At 39.9% G+C, this 24,491-nt stretch overlaps 1 protein-coding gene across 1 annotated transcript in view; it reads right to left on the bottom strand.

Moving 5' to 3' along the window:
* The window catches only part of GRM7 (glutamate metabotropic receptor 7), a 244,462-nt gene that overhangs the window by 108,019 nt on the left and 111,952 nt on the right, over positions 1–24,491 (bottom strand). Inside the window, 2 exon segments of the mRNA XM_072420457.1 lie at positions 12,062–12,216; positions 14,680–14,818. Of these exon segments, the coding sequence (XP_072276558.1) occupies positions 12,062–12,216; positions 14,680–14,818 (294 nt within the window).

Below are 24,491 nucleotides of genomic sequence, written 5' to 3'. Positions count from 1 at the left end.
AGGGTCAGTATTGGGCATGGGAGGGTCCATATAATACATGGCTGAGTCAGCATTAAATATGGGAGTGTCAGTATAATAAATGGGTGAGTCAATATTGGGCACTGGAGGGTGAGTTGATTACATGAGAGGATCAGAATTGGGCATGGGAGGGTCAGTATAATAAATTAGTGGGTCGGTTTTGGGCACTGGAGGGTCAGTTTCATGGAAGAGTCAGTATAACACATAGATAGGTCGGTATCCGGCATTAAAGGGTAAGAATAATACATGAAAACATCAGTATTGGGCATGGGAGCATCAGTATAATACAGGGGCATGTCAGCATTGGACACTGGAGGGTCAGAAGAGTGCATGAGGGGATCGATATCCGGCATGGGAGAGCCAGTATTGGGCATGGAAGTATCAGTATAATACAAGGGCATACAACACATGGGAATATTATTATACAATATATTCCGACACTACAATGTACTATATTGATTCTTCTATGTAATATACTGTAATATACTATAGTCTGACCCATGTTCAGTTTTATGCCGATCCTGCCATGCATTATACTTACAATCATATAAATTATGATGCTCTTCCAATGTATTCTATCGCCATTTTTTAATACTAGAATTAAATGTGTTTGTATAATAAAAATGGGAGAAAGGAGGTGTATTCTACTGCCCCCGCTCATCTGCAAATCATTGGTCTTCTATGCCTGGGCCTAGTGATTTCTCTACATATACTTGTTTAGTGGCTTCCCTTCTCCGGAATTTCCAACCCTCTTCTCTTTCCCTCTGAGATTCCTGTTTCCATCTCTTTTCCAAACAAAATATAATGAATAAGAGGAAACAGCTTGCATTTGGCTGCCTCTCAAACACATTTGTGCAAATGTCTGTCCCATGGGGTCACTGCATAGCTTTGCTGCGCTCTGGCAGTCACTATTTAATTGTGGGCTCCTATGCATGGCGGAACACAAGAACGGAGAAATATGAATGCTTCCGAGAGAAAACATTGTTTCTCTTCTTATTTCCCACCATCCTCCGGGGAGCTGGGAAAAAATCTATTGTATCCCTTACTACATTTATCCATGACAAACAAGCAGTCCAGCGAACTGGAACAACAGAGGAGAACCTAACTGCATTCATAAGATAAGAAGATGTGAGATCTTCAGAGAACCAAACCGGCAGAGTGTCCCACCGCTACCTGGAACAGTCTCAGAGGTTGGGTTGTAGTCTGCTACATAAAGTCATAAAATAGTCGAGTCGGTATGGAGCTGAAAGTACTTACAGTGTCTGCAGATCAAGAAATACAATTATTTTGCCAAAGTTTCGAAAGGTCTTGCAGAGCCGTGGAAAGAGCAGAGCTATCACGAATCTTGGCTGACAAACTAAGGCTTTGATTTTTGTGAACGGAAGAGCAAAGAAACAGACTGAAGTGATTTAGGGAAACAAAATTTGCACAGATAAATTAATTTTATTACCCCTAGGGCTGTGCAGATGTTAGGGGGCATTAACTAGAAGAGAAGCAGGTAGGGGGACTTCAGATCTTAAACCAAACAATTTTGGTAAGGCAGGGAAGGCTTACAACGTATGTCGGGGTTTTAATGCTGTCTGTATCCTTGTATAACCTCATTATTAACAGTTGTTACAGAATAAAGTATACATAATTATAAATATACAAAATTGGCCATAGACTGTATTAATGACATATGACTATCGTAGGGACATTAGATTGTGAGAACTTTGAGGGACAGTTAGTGACAAGACTATGGACTTTGTAAAGTGCTGCTTAATATGTCGGCTATATATACTGTGTAATATTAATATTTTCAAATAATATGTGGTTGTAAAAGGGAGAAACTACAAGGTAAGCACTGGTCTTGCATGTATTGTTAAGATAGACAGCAGGCAGAGCTCCCATTGGCCTATAGTTGTAGTAAGTCAGAGAAATCTAATTATATGAATGAGCGTTGTGGTGGCCAAATGGCCAGCACTATAGCCTTGCTGTCCCAGGTTTATGATTTAACCAGAACGCTATCTGCATGGAAACATTTTTTTTGTGGGTTTCCTCTGGGCACTCTGGTTTCTTACATAGTTCAAAAACATACTGGTAGGTTAGGGAATTGTTCATACAGGTGGAGGGAACAGCAGTTCCTTGGTGGCACCTGACAGCTGGCACTTTTCCAGTTACTTGGCTGCTCCAAATTTTGCACTGGTTAATACACAAACATTTGATTATTTTATAACATGCAGTAAAAAACACTCAACAGCATTCCAAATAATTTCCTATGTAGAGTCTCACTCATGGGTGTGAGGAAGCAGTGACCACACCACAACCTTACTGTCCGTCTGAACTGGCAAAAGTAGTTTCCCCCCAGATTAGTCTTATACTCCATACTGTCTCCAAGGGACAGTTAGTCACATGACTATGGAGTGAGTAAAATACTGTGTAAATCATTTCTATATAAATACATAATGATAGTGTAAACCATCAGTTACCAAAGCCCCTAACCAGGGCAAACTTCAACAATCACCCAATTATTTTTCTTAATTATGTAGAGTCTTACCCATCCTGGCCAAATAGCTGTTAAGCCATAACAAAGCAAGAGCTTTGCCTGAAGTACGTTAGAAACTTTAGCTTGTTTTAACCCAATGTTGAGCAAGCAAAGAACATCTTGTACTCTCTTATTGTTCTTGCCACCAGACATACGTCAACAATAATTATTATTATTTTTTTTTTTTAGTTCTTATTGTCCTACCAGTCCTGCTCACATAGCTTTTAAGCCCTGAAGAAGCATTAGTGTCTAGACATGTGCAATGTGTTGTGTGCCTTATCTCATGTTAATCCAATGTGAGCCATGCAAAGATCCCTTTTGAACTCTATTAATGTTCCAACGACCAGAAAAACTTCAACAACCACCCACATTTTCAGCCCCAACATTCCTGTCCACATAGCTCTGAAAAACCATGAGTGCCCACACATTCAAAATGTGTTGGATGCTTCATCTTATGTAAATCCAATATGAGGCCAACAAAAATCCTCCTGGACTATATTGTAGTTCAAATCTATGGACAACATTCATCAATCACCCATTCATTTTTTTAAATGTTACCATTACTGTCTATGTAGTTTTTAAGCCCTGAAGAAGCATCAGTGCCTGAACACCTGAAACATGTTGGATACGTTATCTCATTTAAATCCAATGTAAAGCAAACAAAGAGCCTCTTGGACTTTATTCCTATTCCCAAGCCTCCAACTCTTCCCTATTTTATCTAAATTCAAAACTATAGATAAAGTTTTGGCCAAGCATATGCTATAAAATGAAAGGGATTAGGGGTGTTTTTGGCACTACAACTACTAGAATGTTGTAATGGAGTCATAGCTTCCAGGGTCATAAAGGCCAGGCCATCATGAACGCTAGATGTCATTGCAGTGAAAATTCCCATGTCAATTATATTAAGGCTGAATGGCCGATGCCTTGGTGCACAGACATCACCAACCAGTTCTGTGTTCTTTTAGTACTTAGAAGGCTTTGTATTAAAAGGCTGAGCCATTTCAGCACTGTTTGCATTGGAACACAAGCTATTAAGTGTTAGATAAATGCAACACTTACAGAAAATATGTTCCCACAGGTCAGAGCAGATTCTGTTCATGATTAATTTGTGAAGAACTTGTGTTTAAGCATTCAGCAAATCTTTTTATTTCAGCTTTGCCAGGCAACAATATATAGCAGCCTTCAATGTTACAGTGACGCAAGGAATATAGATAGTTCAATACATTAATTTTTGTTTCCATTCAGACGTGTTTCTCTAAGTGTTTGAATGCCTGTTGAATTCATTTTTTATCTTCCTTTCTTTTCTCTTTTTTTTTTAAACCAGCAATTTGTAAGAGATTTTCAAGTTGAGACCTAGAAATAAACTTACAGCCAATCAAAATCACAGAATTAGATCTGTAGCTGTGTTGAAGATGTACTGGTTTTCTCAATATTCTTTAATATAATACAGTGTTTCTTGACTATCAAGAGGGAAGCCTTGAAATAACATTCAGGTCTTCAGAGAACCGTGGCTATAATTACTATATCCACAGCTCACATTGCATTAGTGTGGTGGTCAGTGGGAAGAATGTCTCTTACATTGCTGGTCATTGAGAGGAATGTAACCCTTACAGATAGCCAAAGCGATCATTGGTGTCACTCAAAACCCACCTTTTAAATTTCCCTACACATCTTCTTCTGCCACCCAAAACTCTCACTACTTCCCACCATTCCAATTCCCCCTTCCTATTGTATGATACTTCCCCCACCTCCTAGATTATAAGGTCTTCAGGGCCTTATTTAATGTACAGAAATATGTGGGCACAATATAAATCCTGTTTACCAATAATATTAATAAAACTGATTTGAGAGGAACAAACTACTTATTGCTCAAGGAACTCCTAAAGAACTCTGGAGCAATCCCAGTTGATAAACTCTGCTTCTCATATATATATTTATATATATATATATATATATATATATATATATTAGAAAGTTGGGGTGGCAGTAGGAGGCTGAGTTATTGAGGACCCAACTATGGAACACCTAACAGGCTTCTGAAGCATCTACAAAGGTCTACAAAGATTGGAGGTCCACTTGGCCAACAGTGAGGTTTCTTGTGGCCAAGAGGATGAAGCTTAAAGTTTTTTATATGTATTGTTTATATTATTGGGTGGAAAAAAGAAGAGTTGGGCCCTTTGGTAAAATGTTTTTGCTGTCTGAGTAACCACACAAAATATCCAATCTTTTGTATTTGTCCTGATGACCACTGTCATGAAAACACTAGAACAGCCGAAGCTAAAGCTCTGAATCATGCAATACCTGAACAGAATGCAGCAAATTCCTACAGCTACAGCTTGTGATAAACACTCAGCCCGTGTGGTTTTATCCAAGCTCTGTCTATTATCCTATGTAATTACTACAGCAAAAACTACTTCCAGAACACAATGGGCCTGATTTAATAAAGCTAGACTGGAGAATATTGACTATCATAGGAGAACCATGGCGTGATCCAACAAAAATGGATTTGCTTTTGCTATCAGTTGGCAAATGGTTTCAGTCCTGAACCAGATCCCTTTCAGGTTTGTTGGTTCACCCAGGTTCTCCCATGATAGTTTTTGTTCTCCAGTCTTGGATAGCTTTATTAAATCAGGTCCACTATTGGAATCTGCATGGGGTCTGCTTTTTAGTATAACTAAATTTTAACTTTACAGACTTAACACCAAAAAATAGAAAGTAGGAATGATTCCCGATCTTAGTCTGTACTGTAGATCAGTGTTTCTCAACCAGGGTTCCATGTAACCCTAGAGTTCCTCCAGAGATTGCTAGGGCAGAGCTCCTTGAGCAATGAGCAGTTTAAGTGACACCGATGATTTTTTTTGCAGTAAAGGTGAATTTCTTCCTTCTGGACAGCAATGTAAGATGTATTCTTTCCACTAACCATGTAAATGATTTTATTTAATTTTCTTCTATTAAAGAAATAAACATTTAATAGTTGATCCCTTCATTTCTCATTGTGGACAATAAAAACACTGTGGAGTAGTTAAGCAATTTACATGATTTACATTATGAACAACACCCTTTATATACTGTTGATTATTATACAATTTAGTGAAATATCAATGTATTCCCTTTTTGCTTTCCCTTATGAACTTCACACCTTGTAAACTTCAGGTGCCAAAACACTAATATACCCTGAGCTATGGATATAATAATTATAGACGGGACTCCCTGAAGACCTAAAAATTAGTTCAAGGGTTCTCCCATGTTACAAAAAGGTAAAGAAACTCTGCTGTCTTCTGACTCCCCACCATCCCCAGAATTAAGCAAGAGATGGTCAGTAGAAGAAGAAACAAGGAAAAGTTACCACACCTTTCTAAAGCTCGGTTCTGCTCCTTCAAGCTTTAGTCACCCCATGGTATTGGCCTTCAAATGTTTTATGCTTTATAAAGCCCTGCTTAAAAATTGCAACTTTTTACTCCATTTCATTAAATTTCAGTATAAAAACTGAACTGATTGTTTTGTGTACCTGACCCGGGGGCATTGGGTCCAGAGACTCTGCTGCTGCATTACATCAGTTAGCCACTGGAGCTGAACACTTTACAAATCAAGTGATTAACAAGCAATTACTGTCTTCCTGCTCCTCTCCCAGGTCTAAACCAGCATTATGTAAATGAGCAGTAACCTCATTCACTTAGCATAATTAATCAGCATAAATGATCTCAGTAAAGAGGTCCTCTTACATATATAGATTATTCAATGTCTTCCACGTTAATTAACGTATTTGTAGTATTCATGGGTATGATCTATTGATCAGGATAAAAAGTGAAAGTGAATCTGTGTGTCTTCTTATGTCAGCGACATCTTTTTCTCTCAGTTCTTGTCTTGGTATCTCAGGGAGAGGAAGTGACATGAATTCTCCCCAACAGGGTATTGCCCAGTAGCAAAAAACTTCCCAAGTCTATCCAAAACTAGAATTGGACTTTTCATCATTGAATGTTTCCATTTTCCATCCAAAATCAGCAGCATATGTGTAAATATGCCGTATAAAGCAGCTCAACTCTTCCTATTCCAATAAACACATAATTGCATATTGAAAACAAACTCCTGGGGTCAACAATATTTTTTTCCCTGGGCTAATATCCAATACTCATGGCCACTTATCATTCTCCTCCTCTAATTACACAGGCATCTCAAAAATAGGTGACCCAAACCTTCCAGGTGACATTTTAAGCTGCAGAGATAAATTTGTATCATTAATATTCATATTAACCTCGTTCACCTGGCAAACCAAGCTGCAGAGACCTTCACAGTGCCGGTCTCAGATCTCGTTATTTTACCGTCTCCTTAAAGGAAGACACCATCAACAACTGCACCTTCTGAGCCCCCCACCCCCACCTGCCGCTGCTTAATTTAGGTACCTTTTTAGAGATTTAAATGACAAGCTTATTTATTTATTTTTTTCCTGTCCCTTTAAACAAATCTTCTGTTGGCTCATCCCCAACAGATGCTCCCTATTAGATGATGAAACAGTGACATTAAGTGCTTCTGTACTAATTTTGATCAGATTCATTAGCATGTACAACAACGGAGAAGACACTGCAGGCTAATTAGAGCTTTCTAGACAGACAGGTAACAGCTTTCCCACATTGTCATACCTGTCCTGAAGAATACATGGCTCAAAACAGAGGATAACATATGTTCATTCCCAAATGTTTAGTTCTGTCCAGTTCAGCTGTTGGCCAACTGGATTTTTCAAGAAGCACCAGCAGCAAGTTGGGTCAGAGGTTAGCACTCTGGCCTCTGCAGCGCTGGGTCCCAGGTTTAAATCTCACCCAGGACACTATCTGCATGGAGTTTGCAGGTCTTCCCTGTGTCTGTGTGGGTTTCCTCCGGGTACTCTGGTTTCCACCCCAATTCTCAAAACATGCAGTTGGGTTATTTGGCTTCCCCGGGGCCCCCGGAAAAAAACTGACGTCAGACTGTAATAAATATTAACATACATAAAGACATTAACATGTGACTGAAGGAAGGACAGCTAGTGACATGACTATGGACTTGTAAAGTGCTGCAAAATATGTTGGTGCTATAAAAATACTGTGTAATAATAATTGTGTAGGGTGTGTTCTTCCCCTCACTATATGGATATATATGTAGTTTTTTTTAAAGATGAGCCACCTCTAAAAAATATTCAAAATGTAAATGGGTGGAGAAAAGAAAGAGGTTTGAGGCTCAGAGATTTTTATGCAAAGAGTGAAGTGTATTGATTGATTATTCTATACATAAACCATCTAATACACATAAACAAATAATCTTTTTTCTGTCCTGTTAACATTTCATAAGACAAAATATTAGTACATACTATTTTTAGTAATTTACATTAAAAGGTAATTAACGTAAACGTATAACTGTTCATATGACGGTGCCTTGATGCGCAATAATCAGACGCGTTTCGCCACATTGGGCTTCCTCAGGGATAGAAATTAATGCGTGCTTAATGGTCTGTAGTTAGGAACATGCTCCACATAGGGGGGTGTATATGTAGAGTAACTGCTGGTGATATTGCCAATAATGGATATAGCAAATTGAGCTTTTCCAAGATGTAATAATGTGCTTGTCAGTACATCAGTTTGAAAATGGTTAGCATTTCTTAGCAGGTTATAAAGGGTATAGGTATGCCTGCTACGTCATGTAAATAGTGATCTTTACATCTATCAGCAAATGTTGCAAGAAGTAGATAGGATATAAGGTGTCTTCCTTGAGAATGTAGGTTTGCAAGGTCAATTGCAGAGATCAAGGTAGGTAAGATAGGACGATATCTTCCTTGAAGGTATGAGTTTGGGAGGTAAATTGCAGAGATCAGCAGCGTTTGGAGATGGAGAGATACAGCAGCCTGCAGGGGCATCTCCACATCTCCAAACACTGTAATAATAACAACAATTTCATGACAACCATTGGATTCAATTAGCCAAATAAACTATTGTGTGGCTCTTCTACTCAGCCATACAGGGCCAGTAAATCCAGTAGTAGATTTACCCCTCATCTTTGTACATCTTAGTAATCATTTTGAGGACAAATTAAAGAAAATATTCCCAAAGAAACACCAAAAATTTGTTAAAAACTGTGCTTTCAGCAGTATAGTGGCTACATTTTGGAGAAGAAAGGGCTCACTACTGGGACAGGGTTAAATGCTGGGGGGTGGGGGATAATAATGACCTGTTAGAATATATCTTTAGGATAAAGGAGGGCTATGTTTTATTTTATTTTTACATTCATGGACACATAGAATTTTGGTATATTTGTGGTTATGGAAAAGTTATTAAGTCATGATTTTGGTAAATTTGTAGTTACTTTTCGAAAAACTACCTGTGCCAACAAATATGGACCATGGGTTATGGTTGATGCTGGAAGATTTTACCTGCTGGCCTTCTGGAAAATAAAAAGTATACACTGCAGGTTCTAGAGACCGTTTGAACATGGGTTACTCCTTAAAAAAACACCACAGGGAACCCCTTCTATAATTACTACATCCATAGCTCACAGTACATTTGCTTAGTGGTCATTGGGAAGAATGCCTTCTACATTCTTGGGGTGGGAAGACCACTTTTTTTACAAATAGCCATTAATATCATTGGTGTCACTTAAACTGACCTAAGAGGCACAAATTGGGCATTGTTCCCCAGCCCCAACCCCAGCAACCTCTGGAGCAACCATGGTTAGGAAAAACTGTTCTAGAGTTTACGAAGAATGTTATATTAGACAGAATTTATCTAGTAGGGGAGATAATTATTTAACCCAACAGAAAGGCAACAGTTGCTCCATTATTAACCTTTAATTCAGAGTGCAGAAGGCCATTTCCAAGCTCAAGACACAACGGAAAAGGTCTGCACCCTTAGGAGAGCGCACACAGTTCCATGACTAACAGCTAGTATCAGAAACAAGTCTCAAGGTCAATAAAACTTACTGATAACTATACTAATGAATGTAAATTTGTGCTGTTGGTAGGGTCAGAATTAGGCATTCCCAGAAAGAATTCATCTTATCTTGTGTCAATGGCTTAAAAAGGTGGTGGTGCTTTATTGGTGATACAAACAGTCAGCAGAACCATTTTTGCACCTTAAATATTACATGACAAATTTCAAACTGTCCAAAAGACAGAAGGATATCCAACCAAATAGAAAAATTTTGTGGAACTATCTATTTGAATCATGAAAAATTCAATCAGTTGTAGCTCAAAATTTTATATTTTTGAACTGTAATCTTCATTGAGGTTATTGTAATGCCAACTCTGGCATCAAAATGTATTACGGAACAGAAAATGAATCAAAATTGTGGACAATGGTTTTGAAAGCTTCGGATGCCGGATGACATGATGAGATTGAAAAATGGAAAAATTGAAACATAGTCTGGAGAAATCAGAAAAAAACATCAGATTCTCGTAATAGTCTGGGAAGCCATAAAAAATATAGGAAGAAGGATGGGACCTGGTCATTCACAGTTAAGTTATAGGTGCTTAGGTAGTAAAACCAGATATAAGAAATAAACAGCCTTTGGGAAATAAAAAATGATTGCAAAAATTGGATTTGGCTCAGGATATCCAATGCTGGATCGAATCTATTTTACTATCTATCTATCTATCTATCTATCTATCTATCTATCTATCTATCTATCTATCTATCTCACCAGTTTATTCAATGATGACCTTCTACAAAAAAACTTTTTACATTCTAAGCCAAGGTGACGATTATTAAAGACATTTTTTTCCCTTCATCTTACCCCGATGCCCTCCCTGGGTTTTTGTGGAAACATGATATTTGAGAGATGAGACATCTACTGAGAATAGAGATGCAGGAGCAGAAATCTGCCTGATTAAGCTTTTTTTTCCCTCTCTGAACTCAGAATATATTAGCAAACGTCCTTGAGTCAGGCAAGGAAGAGCTTTCTTTTCATGCGACGCTCGGTTAGCACGACCCAGGCCTCCTCCTTTGGACTCTGATATTTCTGTCACTCGCTCCCCACTGAGAAACACCCACAAATTAGACAGCTGGAATTAATTATGAAAACCAGGGGAAGGAAGGTTAATGCCCTGCACTTAATCTGAGTTATTTAAATGAGAGAAAATTTATTTTGCAGTCTAGAAGTTTTAGGTCACGGTTATTACTGGATGGCCATGGCGGTGCGCTCCGATTGCCATGTTTTACAGTACTTGAAGAATTCAGATATATTGCCCTCACAGAACTGCAGGCTTAATGAAATGAACTTTGAATTTTTTTTTTTTTTTTGCTCCGAAGCTGCGCAAGTCTCCATAGAAACCAAAGCGGAGAGGAACATTGAAGTTTTCATTTGACAGTACCGTTTGACATGCTCTCCTGTAATCACTGCTCGGTGTTCCTTCATTATTTGGGAACTGTCTGTCCCCATCCAAGCTAACGCTGGAGATGTCATGAACATTTTCAGCAGAATTCTATACAAATCCTGCAAAACCGGCGTCGGGAGGCTTTGGGTTTCAAGTGTGGGGATTCGGCAATGACTCTACAAAGAGGCGTATGCTTAAAGATCAACCTGCCAGCCTAAAGTTAACCTATCAGCCACTTCAAATTTTAAAAAAGTAAAAGTTCTGCCCAAGAGAAGACATTTCAAAGTGCTATCCATTGCAAGCCATCTTTAAATGCCCACCCTGGTTTTGGCTTTGTTATCAAGGGCTCCAACTCTTGGAAAGAAGCCGTGCCCACCGGCAACCTTCCAATCTTTCCAATAAGTACACCCTTATGAGCCACTGAGGTAGTATTACTGGACAATGGATGTTGGGTTTGAGAATCTTCAGCCTTACAATTTAGTTAGTCTTGAATATCTGGATTTATTAAAACTACAATAGATGTGGTTTAAATCCTCATACAATTTTACATTCAATCATCCAATCTTCTCCTAAAAAATATGAGCCCAAGAATTCAATATTCAACGTATTTTTTTATCTGGTGAACCTGCAACTAAAATTACTTATCTTAGGGTGAAAACTCTCTCTCACTTTATATGTCAAGGCTACAGAACACTTTCTTCTATTCTTAATCACATAGAGGCTTGTTATGTAGTCTTTGGAGATAGCTGGAACCTTGTAACTGATAGAAATAGAACAAATGAAGAATGCTGTCAAGATCAGCTATAATTTGGCACTTGCCCCACTGAGGGTCCTCCTGGTTGAAATACTGTTGGCCTTAACCTTTACAAGATGCTGCCACCAAGGGATTCTGAAGGAGTAGATGTTTAGCAGCAACTATTATATTTCTAAGCAAATTATAACGAGATCTGTAATATAGGCTAAATCCGATATACATTTTTTAATATTGTAGCCAAGTCGAAGCCAGAGATCCTTACTGCCTTGATTACATCACACACTTCGATTTATAGGAAGCCTTTAAGGAAAGAGGAAAAAGCCACATGTTTTAAGGTATAAGAGCAATAATATTATTATCACACATTAAATAGAAATTAACTTTAATTGTTACATGAGATTGAACTTTGATGACCTCACACAAGTCTTACCTTCAATGGTGGCTCGCTTGGGAAGGATGGTGATGGCACCTTCGGCTACGTCTTCCAGGTGGGCTATCGGGCTGACTTTGGTGCCCCAGCTGTCTGATCCCACCCAGATGAAGTGCCCCACTTTCTCCAGTCTCTTTACTGCAGCCAAAACCTGTCTGGGGAAGATGAACAAGTCATGTAACAGCCTCAACTGTCTTATACTGAAAGGAAAAAAATTATCTGCCTCCTTGGTATTTGAGATTGGAAATATGAACACTTTTCTATGTACCTACCATCAGACATATTTGTTGCAATACACAGTGTGGGAACAGAGGACTAAGGAAATGGTTCCTCTATCCTGCAGTAGTAAATAATTTATTATAGGCAAACCTTTCTCAAACTTTTTAATCTTTAGGAACCCCTGAAAAAATTTTCAGGTCTCAGTGAACCCCTACTACAACCAATTTTGGGAGGTCAATGACAAGGAAAAAAAATTCTCTAATCGGTAGCCAGTAAAAAAATGATCCATCCCCCAAGAGTCATGGCTAGAATACCATCAATAGAGCATGCAACATCGATAAAGTCTACCAAGTGGTATTGTCCCTGGATATATGGATGTATCAATAAATAGGAGGTCAATCAGTCACAGTTCAGGGGACCCCAAGCAACCTCTGAAGGAACCCTGTCATTCCATGGAGTCCTGGTTCAGAATGGCTGGTCTAGGTAAAGTCCCCAACATTATCTAAATCTATCGGGTTTGATTTTTAGAAGTCAGAAAAAACAGCATGAAGGTAATTAACCCTTCATTTTGTTGTGTGTATACTTTCAGACATATGAGGTTCTCCATAGTTCAAATGGATTCATATACAAACATTCAAGTAATTCAAAACCAGCAAAATGTCAGTTCTCCTGCTTGTAGACCAGCACTGGAAACCATCAAGTGTTAGGTCACTGGAAATACCTCAAAATGTGACATATGCTCATTTGTAACACTACGGTGCAAAGTGAACTTGTTACATGACATGAGATGTCAACCATACAAGTTTTTCTCTTTGTAATTTACTGGTGACATTAGAGGGAGGAAAGTCAATACACAGCGCTGAATTTTAGCAGATGAAAGCTTTAGAAGACCAAAGAGACTCGGAACAGACAGATAACAAAATAGCTGCTAATTGCACCTGTCTTTGGATTACTAATGACCCTCTGATTCCAGCACATGGTTTTAGGTTAAAGGAAATCACTGCCTGCAAAAGGAAATCTGTAGTGCATGTTTTCAGTGAGGACACATTTCAGTCAATATTTACTTAACAGTTGTTCTTAAAGGAACTGTCTGGTGAATTTATTTGCTTATCCAACCCCCTATAAGCTCCCACGGGACAATAACCATAATATGCTATAGGACCAACTATTTGACACTTGACCCTCACACCTGTAGGCTTGGTGGACATCTCAACTATGGCAATTATTATGGAGTTGCCCCCCTTTGCAGTTATAACAGCCCTCTGAGAAGGTTTATAACAAAACTTTGGAGGGTGTCTATGGGGGAATTTGCAACTATTCAGCTACAAGAGCATTTATGTGATCAAGTACTGATTAGAGAATGGTGAAAGTGCTTTGGGTTCCAGTTCATGAAGGGTTCTTTGAAGTTAACTGAATTCGATGTTCATGTAGAACCCTCTGGATCTATGAGAGTCAAAACTTTTACTTGAAGGATCAAATGTTTTTTTTCTTTTAGGATTAAATCTTTTTAAACTATTTTTTTCTAGAAAAAACAATTGACCCAAGACCCCTGTATCCTAAAATAGCTGCAGAACATTCACTAAAGGAAAACCTTTAAAGTGCATCTGCTCGAATTTCTGCAGACATGGAAAATGTCGAACAGAAGTTTGATTTAAAATAACCATGTTATCACACCCTGACCTTGTTTCTAGTACTGACATTGGACAAGAAGACCTGGCCCACCATAAACATTCACATTTATCTCAAAGGTGTTCAGTAGGGTTGAAGTCAGAGCTTCACACACTTTGATGTATATAAAGAAGGTGCTACTTTAGGTTAATGTGCATCTAATGCCAGTTTGTTTTGGATTGGACAGGTTAGACCCTCCACCAGGATTTATTACTATCTGTGTCTCCACACCGATTCACCTTATTTGTCCAAAGATCATCATAACTGGAAACAAATCCAATATTACCATATTACAGAATAAAAATGGAAATTTTCCAATGGTGTCCAAATGACAACATTTTAAGAAGAGATAACCGGTAATATTCTGAAATCTCCTTTTATGGGGAGTAAAACGGAACAGACATTAATACAAAGACACAACTGTTATAACCATTCTTTACCCCAAAAGCTATAAATATGTTTGTGTTTTTGATTTATTTTACAGTAGACTTTTCTAAGACATTTGTGTGTGGCTATTGTGCACATGTTCAAGTTCCAAGGCTGTTCTCCGGATCCTGTATAGCAAATCACTGACCTGGAATAAGCATGTAGCCAGTAAATTGGGATTCCTGTCCTGTAGACTTGTTTAAGGACAGTGGCTTACCAAGCAATGAGCTTAGTATCAGAACGACAGCCTTTCAAGAAATCAAAGGGAGACTTTGGAACTGATGTTGCCACTATTTTTCCTTTACCTGATATCATTGTCATCGACAGCAAAGACCACCACAGCCCGAGCCTGGGGCGTCTCCAGCAGTTGTCTGACTAGTTTGTCATAATCGCCTGGTTTGCGGTCGTTGGGGATTTTCAGGGACTGGGCAATGCAGAGTCCTCCTGTAAGAGGAGCAAAAGAAGAGAGCATGTTAGTGCAATCACATAGGTCCCTACTTTTCTGATCTTCTTCACCTACAAGCAAATCCTTTGCAATTTACAGCTACAAAGAGTAATGATGTTAAGTTCTTTTGGGTCGCTTTGTCTCCAGAGGAACAGAGCTAATATTACTGGGTCACATACTTATTGGGGTAGAATCAGACCGGCTTTAGGATCGAATGATTCGATGTTGCGCCACACTGCTGGTACCTTGGCAGCTGCTCCATCATGTGCATGGATCTGGTTCCTAAAGAAGTATATGGTGACCCTGCACAGTGCCTAATAATAATGGCTCTGCACATTTGACAGCTGTCATCATTAAGTGGGACCAATACCCTCTATTTATTCTATACGATTCTGCCACACAGAAGCTACACATAGTGACTCCAAGTGGTTCCCCGGCATAAGAAAGCCGTAAACACATTAGAATCTCATAGCCAGTGTGAACATAGCCTTAGACTGGGATATCAGCTCAGAGACCACAGTGCCATGCAAGTCCTGGTCCCCGCTGAATCCCCTCACTATTTGACTTACTGCAAAGTTAAAATGTTGCTTTCAGATCAGAGGGAGTGGAGACTAAAATGTTTCCTTCTGCCTGCTTAGGATTGATGACGTCCTCTCAGCCTTGGCTGATTCACCGATTGGAGTCCAGGGGTGGCTACTTATAATAAATTGCAACATGTCAAATACTTTTTTTCATGCAGACTTGTAAAGTTGCTGAAAGGCCCATTTTACAAGAAATGAACCCAGCACGAGATACATATACAGATATTTATTATCTTTGATGTTTTCTTTTTGGGATCATGATACTTGCTGAGCTTTATACCTTTAATTCTACAGCCGGCATGTTTTACTTTCCATATAACAGCAGACAGATTGCTGCATCTTCCCAAATAATGTAAAGTACGGATCCCTGGAGCTCACTATGCACTTTGAGCATAAATTTTTATGAACTCGCATTAAACTCCCGAGGGGACTGCAAAGAATTTGATGCAATTTAATTAAAGTTTATGCCTTAACGTTTATGAAGAACAGTTTTGCTGTCTTTGCTTTGTTTTAGAAGCCTTTAACCTTAACAGTTGAAGTTTAATCTGCTTATATTATACAATATTTGGTATACCCTTTATATAAACTACATTTGTAAGTAAAATCTTTCTGTTTTTAATAAATATCTTGATTTTATGCAGATTATCAAACCTCACAGGGTCCCTATACATCTTTATACAAAGCACACAGATTATGGCTGGTGGAAGGGATCTGCAAGGTGCAATACAAGGGCCTGATTTATTTAAAAAAGACTGGAGAAGATTGACTTTCATGGGTGAACCTGGGTGATCTAGCAAACCTAGAATGGATTTCTGAAACTCATTTGCTATTATTTGGCAAAGGCCAAAAAACACCCACATGTGGCCCTTAAACTTATGTCAACTGCTACACAAACCAAAATGGACTTTATGGGATTAAACTCTTCTGCAAATTGCATGGTGATATTGGAGTGCAGGTAGCTAAGTACCAGTTGGTCGGGTGCCCTGTCAACCCGTCATCTTGTGCCAAATAGACAAAAACTAATCTCTTTAAACTGCTTCAAAACATGCACACCTTCTTTTTTCACCTACACATTGCAGAACCCATTCATACACAGGGGGCCACACTGCATGGCAGCTTCCAGGCTCACCAAACAAGTCAGCCAGTCTCCGAATGTTGCGTCTCCTCCTCTCCGCGGGCCCAACGCTACTTGTTTCATTCCCAATCTAATCATTTGCTGCTACATTAATTCACTTGCTGGATCTGCTTAGTTGCTTCCTCCGTCCGGCCTAATTGGATTATTAATTAAGTGAAATAGAGACGAATTATTTTTTTCCACCTATTTGGCATGAAAAAAAAAATTGTTCTCGATGAAGCTCCCTCTTGTTGAGTTTGGATTGCATCTGGGGAGTTTTACAAGAGCCTATCGTTGTTTAATTAGAATAACTTGCGTCTATTGAATTGATCAGCCTAATGTGTTAAATTCAAACTATATTAGTTTTTTCTTTCATTTCAAGCTGACCTGTTCTCTAGTGGTCAATAGATTGTGTAAAGGTCTCTTACTCATTTTTAAAATCAGTGGGACTAATTTTACACAGGTTGGGTGAGCCAACGTAAACCTTAGCCTATTCAGGCATCCTTCTAAAGATAAAATGGGAAAAGTTCACAGTATATCAACAATATTGTATTGCTGGGCCAACTGGTGAATGGTAAGGCCAATTCTTTTTTACTGTTTCAACTTCTGGCCCCTCCTACCAGGAGCATGTTTGTTGCACAGCTAACACACCCCTGAGGAACTCAAGCTGTATATATTGATATCTTCATGATTATCTCTGCCTGTGGCTTTGCATATTAGGTCTGATCTGCCATTCCCTACTCCCATCTTTATGTAGACAACCCAGGTAAAACTTTTGAAGATCCTTGGAAAATATTCTCAAGTTTCTATTGTTCTACCCTGGAAAATATGGATCAGAGGTGTCTGTGGTGTGTCATTGAAGCAAGGTCCAAACATAATGGGTTGTCGGATTTAAGCTAGGGAGTCAGCATTTCAGCCAAGCAACTGGAATTTGCTAAGTGATGATATAGTAATGGTCACCTCCATGTGTTGTGTCCATTAGAGGCCATAGGAGACCACAGCTTCAAAAATTTTAATACAAAACTCCAGCTAGGAGGTGCACATGGCCTGCTGTGCTGTTGTCAACAAAATGTTACAATGTAAGAGTCTGATGACTGGGGAGGAGGAGACGGAGGAAATGCTTCCTGCTGCCTGCAGAAAACTAATGACATAAGTTAATGGCATCGTTATTTTTTTTATAAAATTATAATATAAAAAGATATGTAAAAATAGTAAAGGTTCTCATAAATGTCCATTTTCCTTTAATTCCTCTATCTTCCCTCCTTGGTTTACATTCCGTAGGAAGGTCGGTCGGGAGATCTCTGCCTTATGTAACACCAGCTCTACATTCTGAAGCTCCCAAGGAGTGCAGCTCTCCCCCAGCCTCTCCCTCATGTTTCCTGGGCTACACTCCATCCTCCAAGATCTATTTTTAAATCTGCCTATGTTTTTTTCCAAGCTGCTGATGCATGGATTTATTCCTCACACACTGACAATGGGGAATAAGGGGGCTTCGGCTGACAGCAGCATGGGGGACCCCCACAACTAGTGTAGTCTGTTCGCTGTTTGATCTTTGCAAGGCTTTGATCATATTTCCTGCTGAGCTGCTCAGTACAGTCCCTTTGCTCAACTCCCAAATATTTCATTTCCTCCTTTTTCTCTTTGCCATGCTCACCCCCAAAAAAAGAGTTTGCTCTTTTGCTAAAAAAAATGCCCTTATGCATCTTCCTTGGAATGCACAAGCAAATGGAAATTTACAAACCATTATGGCACACATACTGCTTTATATTACACAATATTTGGTATTCTGTTCAGCTTCTTGTGTGATTGGCACACCGCTGCAAGATAACAGAGCCAGCAGGGTGACAACAGTTTAGAGCAATGCAGCTCTGTGTCACATGACTGAACACTGGACTATAAGTCAACATTAGCTCCTCCCACATTTCTGTATTCAACATTACGTAGGGTTGTAGTCAGGGATCTCTGTAGAATAAACCTTTTTTGTTTTTTAATGAAACAAGGAACTCTAGTCAGAGTTTTGCTGCTGATGTATAAAGAGAAAAGCTTCAGACAATTATTTATAGTCCAGAAAAATATTTTATTATTGACCTCAGCCTGTTAGGAAACACTTATCTGGCTGATACTGCCCTGTGCGCCACCGCAGTATATCACACCCTGTTTATTCTGTCCTTGCCGCAACAAGTAGATTGAGGAATTAGTTGTCTGCCCTCTGATCTGCAGTTTGCAGCATCCCCAGCTTCCCTTTAGCTGTGCAGCTTGAGATGTACCTTCCTAGCATCCCCAGCACATACTCTGAAGCTGTGCTCAGCTGAAGGGGAATTAAGGAGCAAATTAGTCCCTGGCTTCATCCTGCCCTACCATTGGCTGCTTGGACATTATAGAGCTCACAGTCCCCAGTTGCTGTTGTAGTGTTAAGCTGGACTGACCTGCTGCTGGTGTGCTTATTCATTGGATTTACTGTTGCAGATTCTGCTTGTTTCTGATGACTCAGAATGTATGCTGCCTGTAGCAACTCTGCTTTTATCTTTACCCTTGGATACCTCATCTGGTGGACTGATTACCTGTGTATGACCTCTGGCTCTGTGTTCTGGATTTGCCTCCACTGGAATCTTGGTACTGCATTATCTGTAGGATACTGCTCCATTCTGATTCCTTTCCCAGACTCCATCGCATGTGCACAGAAGTCCTGGGGGTAACTATATGTGCTGGGATGAAGCAACTAGTGTCACGAGACCTAGAGGGGGCTTGCTATAAGCAAAGAGTGCAGGGATAGATTGGGGGACTGGCGAGAACTGGTACTGGGCCCACTTCATCAGGGCTGGGAAAATGTTGAAGACAAAGAAGTTGGTTTATTGAATGAATTTAGGCTGTGATTTATCACCTTACAAGGGACAATTTATTATCTTGCTGAATAGGATGAATACCCAATTATTTAAAAATAAATGAAAAGAAAAACAGGATTTCTCCTGGTATATGATTGGATGGTTAACCGTAGCAGAGTTTCATGTCTCTTACTAAGCTAAGTCAAATTGCGAAGAGATAATTTACAATGGTACATGATCAGTGTAAAATCTTTTATTAAATCAACTCCAAAGTGTCAGGAAGATCAGGTGAGCCTGCATAGCCAGATCACATTTATCCTAAATGATATATTATGGGGTAGAAGAGCAATATCAGAAGAAGGGTTTACGGTTCCTTTTGTGTTTTCTTTTTCATTCTGGAATATTGCATTTTGCAGTGACAGTTGATGATGACAGTTGATGACAGACAGATTTGTTCCAAACATTATTGCTTTTAATCCCAAGACCCCTGATAGGTATTTTTTACCATTAACCAATGTCCCAAGGACTTATATACAGTGGTATTTGATGATTGTCCTTGAAAGTGACTTTGTTATTAGTCATTTAGCTTTAAAAAGGTCATAAGAGAATTGTACGTGTTAACCCTTCTTCTGTATTCGTCTGTGATTCGGTTTCTGGTGTCTGACCTTTATCATGCCTTGGTTTAACCTTGCTAACTACTATGCCACTGGCAAATGAAACTTTCTCTGTGGCCATTAAGAATATTCTCATTGGATGGGGCGGTGAATGCAGCTTAGCCAAGAAATTGGTAAATTTTAGGCCTAAATAAGTAGGTGAAACTAAATAAGAGAAAAGCTCATTATATCTAATAAATCAATAGCAGAAGGCATGTGGTTTCCAGGTCGGGCCATTAAAATTGGGCACATTTACTGTCATCAGGTGCAGCAATCTTACAATATATGTGTTTATAGGCACAGTGACTATACCAATTATATGAGCTTGTTGGACATTCCATTCCAAAAACATGGACATTTTTGAGTTGACCTCCCTCCCATAGGGATTATTATAAAGTCTCTCCCTGAATGGCTAATAATATGGAGTTGTTATTCTCTCACCATGGCCATTGGCTTTGGTTCACCTTTGTGACTAGAACAACTACCATTTTTTTGGAAGACCAGTAGGGTTGAGGTCAGGGCTCTGTGCAGGACACTGAAGTTCCTCCACACCAGATTGGTCACACCATGTCTTGTCACACAAGATCTGGAAACCTTGACAGCAATACGAGCCCAATATACACACTAAATGGCCAAAGTTTGGGGTCACCTTAACCTCACACCTACTGTATATGAGCTTGTAGGACATTCCATTCTAAAACTAAGTCTTTCAATAGAAAATTAGCCCCATCTCATGGTCATTAATATGGAGTTGCCCCCCCCCCCTTTCCAGCTATACAGCCCCCACCGGTATAGTAGAGTATCCCACAAAATTTTGGAGGGTGCCTTTGGAAGTTTGCCCCCATTTTGTGAGGTCAGGTACTTATGTTTGGTGAGAAGACATGGCTCACCATTCCAAATCTTCCTAAAGGTTCTCGGTAGGGAAGAAGTCAGGGCTCTGTGCAGGACACTCAAGTTTCTCCATACCAAACTGGTGACCCCATGTCTTTGTGGATCTGGCTTTATACCCCGGGGCAGAGTTATGTGGGAACAGAAAAGGGTCTTCACCAAACCGTGACCACAAGGCTGGAAAAGCCAATTGCTTACAATGCCCGTTTATGGTGGAGCATTAACCGGACCCATTACTGGAGACACCTGAGCTCCATCATTTGGAGGGATGTCTGCATACTTTGGTCATAATATGCAGGTATAATTATGAAATGTTTGGGTGTCCACAAATGTTTGGCTATATATTTGTTTATTTTGGCTTTGATGCTCCTTTGTGACAAGATCTTAAGCTTTTAAGATAGTTAACTTTATTCTTCTCGATTTCCAGGAACTGCTGGCAGCGAGGAGCCACTGACCTCCTAAATAAATTAACAGCAAGGAGTTTGTGGCCTTTGTTGTAAAGTGTTATTAGCTGGCAGGGGAAGCACAGCTGTTTAATAACAAGGCAATGAGCAGAGTTGGGGGGGTGCAGGCGCAGGAGTGTGTGACTGCTGTGTGTGGCTGTCAGCGCAGTGACAGATCAGGAGCAGGTAGGTAAAAATAGGCCAGTGTGATTTCCCACCTTCCCTTTGCCAGGAAAGGAGGAGGAGGAGACAAATTTCATTTTGGCTTTTATTCCAGCTAAGGAGGTTTAAATTAGATCAGGTGTCATAAATTCATCCCACGTTGAGCAGATGCTTTCTGATGCTGAGAATCCCGTGATTCGGCAATGTATTCCAGGCATGTTGCTGTTTAGGTATTGGCTAGGATGGGCTGTTTATTACAGGTGTGTACTTTGCTTTCAAACCAGCAAGACATAAAATAAACAGTACAAGTTTAACATTTGTATTTACTTATGCTCCAGTCTCCAGTATGATTGGATTGTGGGTCATTTTTTGGTTTCAGGAAAAGCCAGTGGAAAGTTAAATCAGTTTCTTGTTACCTATGCGGCATCCGCCATAAATATGGGTTAACTTTTTTTGCACATCTGACCAAATTATTTTTAAGAGGTCCCTTTTTGAGGTCTGGAATGCCAAGAGCACTAAAGCCATTTTGACAAAATGTTATAAGACTTAGTACAAAATATACCATAAGAGAGCTTAGGTGAAATTTGCCTTAAAATAAAACAGAACATTCAGCAAAATCATGTTGCCCACATGTCTTTGTTGAGCAACAAAATGTTAGAAATAGCCTTAGTGTGATAACCTTAGTGTGTTTAATCTTAGGGTTAGAGTAATGTTGTGCTGCAGGCTGCTGCCACATTGCAGTATTTTAGCACACCAGGATGGGCATAACAGAATGTGGTACCAAATCAGGCAGGAAAATAGTTTAGGAAGGCCGGGGTTGAGGCAGGCAGCAAGCAAGAGAGGTAGAGAGGTCAGGAACAAAACCAGGGGTCAAGAACCAGAAATCTAGAAAATAGACACCAGTGACACAGGGGTCATCATAGACACAGGGCAACACAGGAAGAGACAAGAGGCCTGGGTGACATTGAGGTCACCGAAGACAAAAGAAACACAGTAAGAGCACAAGGAAATAGAAAGGGAAACAAAAGACTGGGCAACAAAGGGTTAGCATCGGAAGTAAACCCGGAAACACTCAATTAACAGGCAGGTGAATGGGAAATGCTCAGCAGAGCTAGGGGGCACTAATGGAGACACGTTGCATGAATGCTGAGCCCTGTGCCTAAACCAACTAATTGACCAAGGCCTATTAAGATGCTATCTCCTAATTGGTTGGCAGGAGGGCCAATACTGATTAAATCTGGAAGGACAGGTGCGCCCGTTGTCAGAACTGCCCGCATGCGCAGAAGGGAGGCGCCGGCGCTTTAGCAAAGAAGAGGTAAGTGTGACAACTAGCACTGCTCCTCCATATCTTACATCCTGTTTCCATCTAAGTAAAGGTTCTACTTTCCTATAAGAACAGGTCAAGGATCTTTAAAAAACTCCCATTACCTCCAGAAACCAATAAAGCCCATTGCACTTCTATATTGACCCCAATGCATTTTGCCAATGCACCAAAAATTCACCAAATGCATAGATTTTTATTGAGATTTAAACTTCAAAATGTCCTTCTACCTACTAAAAGCTAAAGGGAGACCTTGAGAAATATTAGTCCCCCTGACCCCCTAAAAATTATCTGACATCTTGTTTTAGGGTGAACCATCTTTACCATGCTTTGCCACAAATGACTTCCTGGCTGAGCCTACATGTTCAGTGAATGAGAGTGAAAGAAGGATGAATGGTAATATGCTTCCATATCTTCTTCACTGGGTGCAGGAGAATTAGACACGGTTTAATAAACTTTGCATAAAGATTGCTCCCAGCCAAGGATCCTTATTTGAACTACAAACATCCAACCAATGATATGAACTTCCATATTATGTCTGACAATGTTTTGTTAAAGCAAACCCACATGTGATTTTTTGCTGCAATTACCAGAAACATTGAAGGAAGAGATGATTCAGCTGACCAGCTGTCACTTTTCAGTATATGATGAGATTGCACCAAAGAAAATTCACATGAACATAGGATCAATAGGATGTTTAGCCCCGATGTGTATCTACCTACAGCTTTCTCCCTTTGTCTGTCTGCGGTCATTGTAATCATTCATTATTCAGCTCGTACTATAAAACCCCCGGTCTTCTATACATCTGACAACATGGTACCTTGCTCCGAAGCCATCATCAGAATTTATCAGTACCATAAAGGCCATCCCGGCTGTTTTTACATGTTAATTCTCAGCGCTGTCAGGACGAGTTACAATGAGAAAACAGACAAATTGCCTTGACTTCCCGGGCAGAATTGGGCCCAGTATGAGCTATTTGCCTATTAACCGCAAATGACTGCCTCATAATTGGTTGCTCTCCCATCTCCGGGCTGTAACAGTATACAGTAATGTCATTTGGACAGGTTTTATTAAGTAATTTTGTTTTCAAGTGTGCGGAAAGAGCCGTAAACGCGCGGTGGGGGAAGGAGCGCTGTAGGTACTCAGCGAGGCCCAATGAGAAGAGCCGTATTTTACCTTTATTTGGCAAATCTCTGTTGTACGTTTTATTAGACATATGTATCACTCTCGGTGCTGCCGTCACTTTTAGTAGCTGTGCCCTAAAAATGACACACGCCCCATAAAACATTACTGATGTCAGCGTAAAGAGTCCATAGTGTACTCCCAGACGGCACACACGGAGTTTGCAGGAGGAAGAAGGTTGGCCATGAAGAATGCTGACCTGGATTTGTCAGAGGTCCTTGGGCCTACCTGTCTGCATCAATAAAATGAGACGCTCCGATCTCCCAGGATGTGTTCACTCAGATACAACAAACAGAGGAGGTCAGTTTTATTCTAAAGAGGTGATTATGACCCTGAGTTCATTCTGCATTTCTTGCTGGAAGGACTCTGCTCCTTCCTCTATAACTCTCCTGTCCTGAAATACTCTGCTCTGCTGGAGGACTCTACTCCTTCCCCTATAACTCTCCTCTCCTGTAATACTCTGCTCTGCTGGAGGACTCTGCTCCTTCCTCTATAACTCTCCTCTC

The sequence above is a fragment of the Pyxicephalus adspersus genome, chromosome 8, assembly GCF_032062135.1.
Source record: "Pyxicephalus adspersus chromosome 8, UCB_Pads_2.0, whole genome shotgun sequence".
NCBI classification, from domain to species: domain Eukaryota; kingdom Metazoa; phylum Chordata; class Amphibia; order Anura; family Pyxicephalidae; genus Pyxicephalus; species Pyxicephalus adspersus.
The sequence above is the reverse complement of the archived record's forward strand: the minus strand, read 5'-3'. Positions and strand labels throughout refer to the sequence as shown.